At 38.2% G+C, this 12627-nt stretch overlaps 2 protein-coding genes across 2 annotated transcripts; one reads left to right on the forward strand and one right to left on the reverse strand.

Annotated features, from left to right (window-relative positions):
* Positions 1–1907: 1907 nt before the first annotated feature.
* Positions 1908–3023, forward strand: LOC127868407 (uncharacterized). Its single transcript, XM_052410213.1, has one exon. The coding sequence runs from the start codon at positions 1908–1910 to the stop codon at positions 3021–3023; it is 1116 nt and encodes a 371-aa protein (XP_052266173.1).
* A 177-nt stretch (positions 3024–3200) lies between these two features.
* On the reverse strand, positions 3201–7254 carry LOC127868473 (uncharacterized). Its single transcript, XM_052410326.1, has 3 exons — positions 6986–7254; positions 5701–5773; positions 3201–5158 (listed from the first exon to the last, which is right to left on the reverse strand). The coding sequence occupies exons 1-3, from the start codon at positions 7252–7254 to the stop codon at positions 3551–3553; spliced, it is 1950 nt and encodes a 649-aa protein (XP_052266286.1). The 3' UTR covers positions 3201–3550.
* Positions 7255–12627: the final 5373 nt, after the last annotated feature.

Here is a 12627-nt window from a genome sequence, read left to right on the forward strand (position 1 = left end):
AAATTTATAGGCGCATAATCAAAACAGTAAAACTAGAATTTTCACTCGTTTATTCCAACCTAATCTTTTGAAACCGTGAAAATATATAAAGGTTTTTAATTTTCACGATATAGAGAATCAATTACCGTAAAGTGGAAACGATCGAACATCCTTAAGTATATATATAAGCCAGTTTAAACATAACACTTAAGTGTTTTATAATGACAATACATTTAAAATAGTGTAGAAAGTTACTGCTACACAATTATCGTATTTAACGGGTACCTGCAAATGTAAACCGATATAATAACGTGTAAAGATCGTGCGTTTTTGCAGTGTTCGAAACATCATCGTGAAAACAAGCAATCGCGTTTGATCATAATATCGATATAAAAAACTTGGGTAAAATAAATGTATAGATTTATGGTATAATAAAATGCCAGATTTGTATCGCTCATAATCACTACATTAGAGTTTTCAATATACATGTGCATTCAAAGACAGTTTAATTCGCAAAATATGCAGGTGTTTTTTTTCCATGTGAATGCTAAAATTCATTAATATTTTCATTAAATGTAAACGAAACGAAAATTCATTCAATGTAAAAGAAAATTGCAACTACACTTGAAGATTATAATGTATTGCGCTATTTAGGGCTTTGTTTTATAACTGATTCAATGCACCTCTTACACTAAATTTCGATCGCCAATGAAAAAATAACACTATCGCATCCACACCACTTATAATTATAATCAAATTATTATATTTTTTTTTTGAAATATCTGTTAGTTAAGTACTTTCTGTGTTATTAGCGATTTCCGCCATCAAAATCGCTACAAATTTCTGGGAGCCGCCATCTTGAAACGTTCGCGCCGAACTTATCGTTCAATAAGACCGAATCGGAAACGAACGATCATTGGCGAACGTTCGCTGTAACTGAACGCACTACAGTCTTAACGACCTGGAACAGTACGGTCGACGAAACAGCGTCCGAATTACTGGCCTTCTGAATGACACCGAAAACCAAACTTCAAATGCCGTTGCTGAACAATCGGCTAATCTGATAAATCAAAAATTGGGAATACGTATAGAATATAGAGACATTGATGAGGCACATAGGCTCGGCAAATACATTCACAATAAAAACAGACCAGTAATTGTTAAATTTGTGAGACGCCAGACAAAAATTGAGGTATTGCATGTGACGTCACAACCGGAACCGCCGCCATTTTGAAGGGCTTCCCTGTTCTAAAAATTGACATCGATACACTTGAGCAAATTTGAATCTTAAAATAGCAAATATGGTCGTTAAATGTTCTATTTTGGGTTGTACAAATCGAAAAGATCGTGAGAAAGAGCTAGAGTTTTACCGCTTGCCTGCAGTAATCACAAATCAGGGTGAAGGCTGTGAAAAACTGAGCAATGAACGGCGCCGAGTATGGCTGGCAAATATCGGCCAGGACTTCGAAAATAAGAATCTACAGAATGTCAGAGTCTGTTCTGCGCACTTTGTAAATGGTAAGCTTCGTTATTTTGCATTTGCTGCTATAAAATCTGTCATATATATACACAAAAACTCGGCAATTTGCCTGAATTTACCACCATTTAATGCTCGATTACCCCACCCACTTATTTTACCCTATGACTTCAAACGTCATTAAAACATCACAAAGGCTGCAGGAAACATGTCCATGGGATGTTTTCCTGTTGTTTTTTTAAGACACACTTCATTACTGTAAGATATATTTTCTAACGTATTATTAAAATGAGTTTTTGTTAATATGAAAATGATTTATTAAATTTGTATTTTTATATTTCAGGAAAGAAGTCGTATCTCTATGACAGTCTGTCACCCGACTGGGCCCCCACGCTGAAACTTGGTAAGAAACGGCATGCGTCAGAAACTGGTTTTAGATAGGTATGACAGAATGTTAGACCGAAAGAGGCGAAAGTCTGAAATAGATGAATCGGTTGCTGTTGCGGTCGAAGAAGAAATAGCGAATGACGGGTCACCTGAGGAGACTGGAATGTATTTCCAAACCGACATCGACAAAGACCTTATGGACGCTATGCAGTCAGAGTTGCAGCAGTTACGCACAGAGAACACTGATTTGAAAGATAGGGTCATGTCGTTGGAAACAAAGTTTTCCATGGACTACTTTAGGGACAATGATGAGAAGGTCAAGCACCTCACAGGACTACAGACTTATACAACCCTAGTGATTCTCTACCAATTTCTTGAACCATTTCTCCCGACAAGTTTGATTATGAACAAGTTCAAGGTGATGACCCTTACCCTAGTGAAATTACGCTTAAACCTATCAAACATGTTCCTTGCCTACGAGTTTGAGACCAATCAGTCAACCATTTCGCGGTTACTGACATCAACTATTTCCGTTATGTACAAACGTATGAAAAAACTTATTAAATGGCCTGAACGTGAAACTTTACAGAAAACGATGCCAATGGAATTTCGCAAGAACTTTGGAAAGAAATGTGCTGTGATTATAGACTGTTTTGAAGTAAATGTCGAGAAACCAACTGGACTGAGAGCTAGAGCCGAAACGTGGTCTTCTTACAAGCACCATCATACGATTAAATTTCTGATCGGTATAACACCACAGGGAACTGTTTCGTACATATCAGATGCCTGGGGTGGGCGCGTAAGTGACAAGTACATTACAGAACATAGTGGATTTTTAGATAAATTGCTACCAGGAGATCTTGTTTTAGCTGACCGAGGGTTCGATGTCAGCGACAGTGTTGGATCTGTTTGCGCGCAAGTTAAAATTCCAGCATTTACGAAAGGGCGAGACCAGTTGTCACCACTTGATGTAGAGGCCACTCGAAAACTGGCACATTCAAGAATTCATGTGGAACGTGTCATCGGATCAGTACGACAAAAGTATACAATACTGAATGGCTCTTTGCCAATTAATTTCTTGATGAACAAAGACTCAAACGGGAAAACAGTCACTGATAAACTGGTCACAGTGTGTTGTGGGCTTGTGAATCTATGTGATTCTGTTATTGACTTTAATTGAACAGTGAAAAGTAACTGTATAAAGGTTATTGTAATGGTTTTGGTAAAATCACTGTTAGTGTATTCAGTAAACAACATTTCATGTTTATATGGGGAAGTTGTTGCTTACTTGTAGAGAAACCATTATATGCTATTGGTAGAACATCTATGATTAGTATGAACATCAAAAACACATATGTATGAATATATGAATTTAATCGGTAAATAAGTGAGACTGATGTATATAAATAATAAAGAAAACATTTATTTTTATGTATAAAACAAAATGTTCATACTTAGAAAACTATTTACATCTATTTTACCAGCAGTCGTTGAAAATGCTATACATTTACCATTTCCAGTCAAATAAGCACCAATTAAAATGCTCTTTCAGCTGTTATACTTGAAAATTGTTACTTAGATTAGTGGAACATCTAGACAACAGATATATGACCTACTATTGTATTAACACAGTATCATGAGTTTGTCATTTATTTACATGTATTATTGGGCACTTATTAAAATATAGCTTTGGTTTTGTACATGACTTTATTTCTTTCCTAGTCTTTGTTTTTTGCACTTTGGTAGTTTCCTGCAGTCGGGACAGTACCACTTTCCGCGAGGAGATTTGTCAATTTTTACACAAGCATAGTGGAACCACTCTATTTCACAGTCCGAGTTGTCACACGCGATCATTTTTCCATGTTCCCCCTGCTCACAGTAACAAAACACTTCGTCCCCAAACTCATTTACTGTTAGTTTCTTATTGACAGGCTTATTTTCACTATCTGCTGTGATATTACTGTCCACAGGTGTAAGTGGTGGTCTGTTGTATTTCGCTGGGACTTTGGAAAAGCACTTTCCAACTAGTTCAGGCAGGACAGCAGAAACAAAGAGTTGTTTAGAGCTGGCGCACATTTCACTCCAGAGTTCACTGTCAAACACTATTTCCTCTATGTGCAATTCCTTCTCTGTCCAAACTACAAAGTATCCCCTTTCCGCTTGGCAACAACCCATTTGTGTTTGAACCTGGTAATAGTAATCATGTTTATGATTCAATCTAAGTACACCGTTTACATTCTCCAAGTACTTGCAATTGTCCACAGTGTCCCCCCTTACACAAAATGGGCACTTTATTTCCACTGGCACTGTGCCGCAACAATCACATGTGAAAAGTCCATCTGGGGAGGCTCCAATGAAAGGGTTCTCAGTCGAAATCATGAACCCAACATCTTCAATTCGACTGTTCTCATGTACAGTAGACATAGCCTGAAGAAACTGGTCACGAGCGATTTTTTCATGTTCACATCCCCATTTCGTTGCTGCATTACTAAATTTCACAGAGTCCGGGTAACAGATACCTTTAATTAAAGTCTGGGCAGGATTTGCTAAGTCTGTGTGACAGACGGACTTCATTCTGGAAGCGGTAATCCGGCCGGCACGGAAAGAGTTCCAAAGCTTACTCTTGCTTTGTTCTCTTGTGTTGAACTCAACAGCGGCACTCTGTTCCTTGGTACAAGTTACTCTTATTTTTTCACAGTGATCTACAAGTTCCGTGTAGTTCATGTCGTAGCACTTGTCATCCCTTAACTCTGAGAAGATTTGAGGGAAATCAGTGTTTACTGCTGTAGGTATGAAATTGTCACAATAAGGTTCAACAATTGCAAGAATGGCAGACTTAGCACCTGATTCAAACAGTTTCTGGTAAAGAATGTTCATTTCATCATCTGACGCTTCTGGCACTTTATCTTCCCTCGGTTTTAATCCTGGTGTCTTCGGAGTACGCGTTACAGGTGTTGATGGCGGTACAGAGGGTCCAGAAGTTGCGCCTACACATGGTGATGTAACAGCATCCAGAGTGGCGGTGAAGTTTCTTTTTAAGGTTTCCGCTGACGTAAAGTCTATTTCCTGTACCTTTTTATACTCCACAGTTTTCATGGCAGACGGCAACAACCAATAGGCTTTTTCATCAGTCACAGTCTTCGAGTCCCTTATCCGTACTGTTGCGTCAACGGCAAAAAGGAGAGCAGCGATGTGTGTACAGGCCTCGCCTAACCAAGCCATACACGTGCAGTGGGCACCCATCACCTGTCCGGTCTTGTCGCTTATGACCCAGGGTCTTAGGGGTTTCTCCCTCAGTCGCTGAGAATGGAGGACCTAAAAAAAGATTAAATAATGATTTATTGATATAATTAGTCGTACAATTTATACATCCCTACTCAAAAAGGAAAGACACGAGACGTTACACTTTCCATGTTCTCTTACATTATCAGCGATTTTTTGTCCTATTGGGAAAAGTATCCGTACCGGTCCAATTGGGAAAAATTGAGTCGTGAAAACATCAAAATTAGGAAAAATTGAGTCGTTAAAACATTGACTTTGGGATAAAAGCGTAGTGAAATTTTCAAATTTAATTGGGAAATTAGTGTATTTGATTTTTTGCTAAATACCTTAAAATTGAGAATAACTGATGTCAAATTGCTAATATTATATTCACCTAGGTTCTAGCCATAGAGCTGCATAAGAAAATTAATTTCATTAAAAAAAAATCATTAAGTTCATTAAAAAAAATATTTCATGCAGCCAGACTCGAACACTCAAACACAACATTAGCAACAAGGCTATAGTCCAATGTTGAATATTTAATAAAAAAATATTGAGTATGTGAAGTTTATGGTGCAAAATTTCAACATATTTACCTTTGCAGTGACCACTGTGTAATCGTTGCACACAACAGATGCTCTGTCCCTGACGATTACCGGAATAAACCCCCTTCGGAAGAAACCCCCTTCCCTAAAAACGACATAGCGGAAGAAACCCCCTTTCACATTTTGCATACGCGGAAGAAACCCCCTCGCTAGTTTTGCATAGGCGGAACAAACACCCTTCGAGTTTTCAGACAGGCGGAATAAACCCCCTTCGTGTTTTCAGAGAGGCGGAATAAACCCCCTTCCTAAGTGTTAAATCTTTCCCGCAGAGGTAGTAAAATCCCGACTCGAACGATTCCCCAATACATCCGTTTCAACCCGACTCTATTACTGCATGCTTGCTACTTTTCAAGTTTATATTCAAGTTTATATTCATTTCCCGATAATCCCGTTTATAACATTTTTAAAGCACTTTCTGGTAAATATTAACGATAAAATCTCTCAATAATATCTTTAACACAAACCTTGCCATTTTTTCTCTTGTATCAAATAAATTTCGGCATAAGTGACTTTTTATAGACTTGATGAAATATTCCCTCCGAACATGCATCAATCCCCTGACTAGTTGTGTGCTTGTTACAACGCTCAATACACCCACGCTTTCTATGCTGCATAATTTTCGTGGCCTTTTTATTGAGAAAAAGAGTCAACACAAAATAGAATTTACACTGCAAAAATATTTCAACGTTGCGGTAACATTTACATTCGGAAGTGTGTTTCGTATTAAAAAAGCGTTAACACCAACTTGCGGGAGTGTGTTTCGGATTTACAGTAAAGAAATGTGCCGGCCGTTTGTTCACAAGTTGTTAATGAAGTTGTTAATGACATTATACCATTTTATATGCGTTAACTTTTACTAGATGATAAAAATAACAGAAACACAAAATTAGCGCCCAGAGCCGATAGTGACGAAGATATTTCTTACATATTTTCCTACAATAACGGAAGCATTCTTTAAAAAAAAATTGAATCATGCAATCATGCTTCCCGGGTACTTTCTGAAAATGAAAGTGTTTTTCTGTAAACAATTACCGTGCGTTTGAATGTAACTTAATCGTCTGGAAGGGGGTTTGTTCCGCTATGGAAGGGGGTTTCTTCCGCCTATGCAAAACTAGCAAGGGGGTTTCTTCCGCCTATGCAAAACTGGCGAGGGGGTTTCTTCCGCGTATGCAAACTTTGAAAGGGGGTTTCTTCCGCCCTGCCGTTTTAAGCGAAGGGGGTTTCTTCCGGAGGGGGTTTCTTCCGTACACCGTCCCTGACCCATCCATTTACAAACTGGTTGTACGCATCTAACCCCTTATAACTCTTCAGTTCATCCTTTGTGTACACACTTGGAGACCAAAGCAAGTAATTTACAATGTCAATGTACGTGACAGGTGGCAACAATGATACTTCAGTAGACCACGACACGATTTCATATGGATCACACCCGCCGAGAATTTTCAGTTTCTCATCGTACCGCACTTTCTCCTCATTACTGAGTCCATCTCTATACAATAACTTAGTGGAATCACTCTCAGCGTCGTTAATCTTTCGCTTGGACATATTAAATGCGTAAAAAGCACCGGTAATCTATAATTAATCATCAATTTGTGTATATGCTGAAAGACAGTTCTTTGTTTATTTCGGAAGACCTTCAAAATGGCCGACTTCCGGTTTACGCATGGGAAATAACAGGTGCGTGCAAGACCTCAATAGACATCATGAAAAGAGCGAAATTACTAAAGGGCACAGGGATTTTCATCAATGAAGATCTTACCAAAAAAAAATGCCGAGGTTCTTGCGTCGCTCCGCCTGAAAGAGCCTACGCTTATAGACAGAGCATGGTCCTACGAAGGGAAGTTGTTTGCTAGATTCAGAGGCAGTGACCGACCTGAGCAAATAAAATCTAACCAATATCAGACTTGGTTTAGTAAGCCGTGGCCAGGAAAGGACAACACCTCGTAGGAAGGTGTCATCAAGCGACAGAAACGTCCCGTCATCTACACAGAAAATGTAACAGCGATGGTGCTCAAATAAGACTGAGATATAAATCTACATCTCATTAAAATTCGACAAAAATACATATATGTTTATTTATACATAACCAATTGTAATAAACTTAGGTTTAAGAACAACACAAAATTGTATACATAACCTATCGTAGTAAACTTAGGTAAAAGAGCACAATACTTTATACATAACTAATTATAATAAACTGAGGTAAAAGACACAAAATAGTAACATTAGTCAACAAACAATATTAATTAAAAAATATATACAGATATGCCTTGGTAACATACTTCCGGACCAAAACGTCAAGTAAAGTTGTATATTGTATTTGTATAGAAAGCAACTGTACAATATATTTAATTTCATCACTTATCACGGTGTTTCTCATAGTTAGTTTTTTTCAGAAGCAGATTTTTTTATTAAAAGAAATGCGTTCGTATTAATTTACAAATGCATATCACTTATTACTGTGTTTCTCATAGTTTATTATTTTCAGAAGCAGATTTTTTTAATTAAAATAACTGCGTTCTTATGGATTTAATGTATTTTGTGTGCATTTCTCCCCGGTAGATCTGCACCTTCTTTGATTATATTTGTTTATATAGCTCATAGACAACTATCCAGACACCTACTCATGTTAAATAACATAACTTTCACGTTCAAGTCAATCAAGTTAAGAGTAAAAACAACCATTCTGTGTTGAGGATAATTATTTTGTCAATTTAGCTGTACATATTTACGCATTTCCTGTGTTGAGGATTATCTTTTTGTACATTTTAGCATGTTTACTTATTTTTTTATCCTAGACATATAACACCTACATTGTTATAATTACGCACTTAAGAACATTGATCTATATTTATATATGAAGCGTATGGTGCTTAGAATATATGTATTACAAAAATACAATAAATATATGCTACACATACAAGTGTGTGTAGTCAGTATATTGTATTTGCTATACAATTTCACTTCACGTATGTTGTCAATTAACATCTTTCTAAGCCGGGCAACGGATTTTTGTAATCCTCTTGTTAATAAAAATTGAAATATTTCCCACGCTCACACACGCACACACGCATGTGCACAACCAGCACACACACATGCACAAATACGCGCGCGCTCGCGCACGCACACACACACACGTGCACACACGCATACGAGCACGCACAATCCCGCACGCGAGCTCGCGCACACGTACGAACGCGCGCTCGCACAAACACAAACCATACACAAACAAGCACACATACACACACGCGCGCACGAACACACGCACACAGACACACATTCACACACACGCGCATACACACACATACTTGAATCCGCGCGCACACTCCTTGACACGAACAAGCACAACACACGCGCATTACACACGCGCGGAACACACGCACACACACCCGCACGCACAAACACAAACACACACGCTCCGAATCATCCCCCACACAATTTGTTTTGTCATATTATTATTATTATTATAAGTTACCATACAATCAACGGTGTTATATATATACGGTTTGTTTTCTCAATCACTATTTGAAGTATTTTGTGTATTTCCATTATACTGAAGTGCGCTTTTTTATGCCTCTCATGAACTGTGATTTAAGGATATTTATCTATATCTGTATTTACATATGTAGAGATATATTGTATATACTCTACAAATCCACTTCACTGATGTTGTCAATTAACCTCTTTCCAAACAGGACAACATATTTTTGTAATCTTTTTTGTTAATACAATTTACAATATTAAAGAGAGTAAGACGCTCATAATATTTGTTACAATAGTATAAACACATCTGGTGGTAAGTCTAGTTCATTTTTTTTTCGGAACTAGATTAACTGTAGGCCAGATACAGTCAAAGCGAGAATGCAAGAGTAACATTCCAGAGGTACAAAATGCTTAAAAACTTTTCCTTATCAAACAAAAACGTAAGAATGTCCGTCACTCGATCTAATTAGTTTTTCGTTTTCGTACATTGTTAGATCGACAATGCGACGGACATAAGAATGTACTCGTGTATATGTCTCTTGATCTCGACACATTCGTGTTATTTTGAAATGTGCTTAACGTCTCCTAGATAACATATTACTAAAACGTGTACTGATTGCATTAATTGTGTTTAACAATAAATGAGGATATACAGATATATTCAATAGATGATTATAAATACAATAGTTGCATAGATTCTTTTTAACTATCATGAACCTCTTAACAAATAATAACACAACAAATGTTTGTATCAGGATAACTTTTTTGTCATTGCAATAGTCTTGCTATAGTCGTTATTGTAACATAAGCTTATTTATTATTATAACGTGTCTTACGAGATACAGGTACTCACAGTGAAAAATAATAATACAGCGAGAAGTTTGAAACACATGCATGTATACACACATACACTCACACGTATACAAACACACAAAACACACGCGCGCACTCAACCGCAGACACACGCGCATCCGCACACGCGCACACATGCATACGTACACACACAAACACACGCACTCGCGCACACACCCGCACAACCGCGTGCTTTTACACAACTAGCACACATACACATACGCGCGCGCTCGCTCGCGTACACACAAGTGCGCACAAACGCATACAAACACACAAAACACACGCGCGCACTCAACCGCAGACACATGCGCATCCACACACACGCGTCTTTTTTTCTTTTTACACAACCAACACACGCACACATACACATACGCGCGCGCTCTCGCGCGCACACACGCATGCGTGCACGCATACACACGCACTCGCACACACACCCGCACATCCACGATTTTTTTACACAACTAGCACACACACACAAACACACACACATACGCGTGCGCTCGCTCGCTGGCGCGCAAACACACAAGTACGCACACACACGCATACGTGCACACACACACACACGCGCGCTCGCGCACACACACGCACACTGGCTCACGCACCCACAACTGTACACAAACAAGCACACACATTCACACACACACGCGCACACACACACACACACACACACACACACACACACACACACACACACACACACACACACACACACACACACACACACACACACACACACACACACACACACACACACACACACACACACACACACACACACACACACACACACACACACACACACACACACACACACACACACACACACACCACACACACACACACACACACACACACACACACACACACACACACACACACGCGCGCACACACACACACACCCGTGCGCACACTCATTTACACGTGCATGCACAACACACGCGCATAAAACGCGCACGAAACACGCGCGCACACACCCGCACACACACGCACCGAACCACCCTCCACACACGATCAAGAAGTTCTTATTATTATATTATTATTATTATTATAAGTTACCATACAATCTAACGTGTTATATGTGTACTTATTGCTTCTCAGATCACTATTCGTCAATCAGTTTGTGTATCTTCCAGCGAACGGAAGTACGCTTTTTTGTGTCTCTATTGGGGACTTTTTTTTTAACCAGGTTTTCCGAAGGAAAAAACTGGTTATTAGATTGGCGAATGCGGGCGGGCTGGCGGGCTGGTTGGCTGGCGGGCTGGCTGGCGGGCGGGCGGAACAAGCTTGTCCGGGCCATAACTATGTCGTTCATTGTCAGATTTTAAAATCATTTGGCACATTTGTTCACCATCATTGGACGGTGTGTCGCGCGAAATAATTACGTCGATATCTCCAAGGTCAAGGTCACACTTTGAGTTCAAAGGTCAAAAATGGCCATAAATGAGCTTGTCCTGGCCATAACTATGTCATTCATTGTGAGATTTTAAAATTATTTGGCACATTTGTTCACCATCATGGGACGGTGTGTCGCACGAAAGAATCACGTCAATATCTCCAATGTCAAGGTCGCCACGACTAAAAATAGATTTAAAAAAAAACACTTACAAAGGGGGTTAATTTTGTTTGTTCATTTCAAAAGTTCAGTTTGAGTTTTCTCCCTTTATCAGACTTTTTTTCACAATGAAAACCTGGTTTTGTGACAATTTTGTCCCTTGTTTTTTTTTTCTTCTCATTATTGTTATTTGTTTTTCATTTCTTCTTTTTCTATGGAATATTCATCTGTTTGTATCCATAATTTTTGTTTTTTATTTTTGTTTGCATATGTAGACAACTTATGTCTTATAGTAGAATCAAATTGTTTTAAAATAGAAACTTACTGGACAAACACACACAAATTATCATTTATATCACCCACCACTTTTTTAAATGATTAAATTATGTACTCTAAATGTTAAAGGGCTAAACAATAAAGACAAACGCATAAAAATTTTCAAATGGCTAGACGAAAAAAAATATAGTATATGCCTATTACAGGAAAGTCACGTAACACATACTTTAGCACAAACCTTAAAAGATGAATGGGACGGAGACATCTAGCTTAGTGGACAACATACTAATAAACAAGGCATTGCCTTTCTGATAAAAAATAATATAGGGATTACAGTCGATAACTTTAATGAAATAATAATTGGCAGACAAGCAAGTATAGATATCAAAATACACGAAACACAATTAACATTAATCAACATTTACGGCCCTAACATAGATGATCCGACTTTTTACGAAACATTACAATCCTTTATAATTAATAATCAAGATAAAAACATTATAGTCGGTGGTGATTTCAATACTGTTCTTAACCCATTATTAGATAAAAGAAAGGGAAACCTTTATACTCATCCTAAAAATAGAAACATTTTAAATAACATACTTGAAAACTACAATATGATAGACATACGGCGCACAGTTAATCCCAACGAAAGCAAATACACCTGGCACTCAAACACAAAACCAACAATATTTTGTAGATTAGACTATTTTTAATATCAGAGTCACTTTGCAACATTATTGCAACATGTAACA

This window comes from Dreissena polymorpha, chromosome 1 (genome assembly GCF_020536995.1).
Source record: "Dreissena polymorpha isolate Duluth1 chromosome 1, UMN_Dpol_1.0, whole genome shotgun sequence".
NCBI lineage: Eukaryota > Metazoa > Mollusca > Bivalvia > Myida > Dreissenidae > Dreissena > Dreissena polymorpha.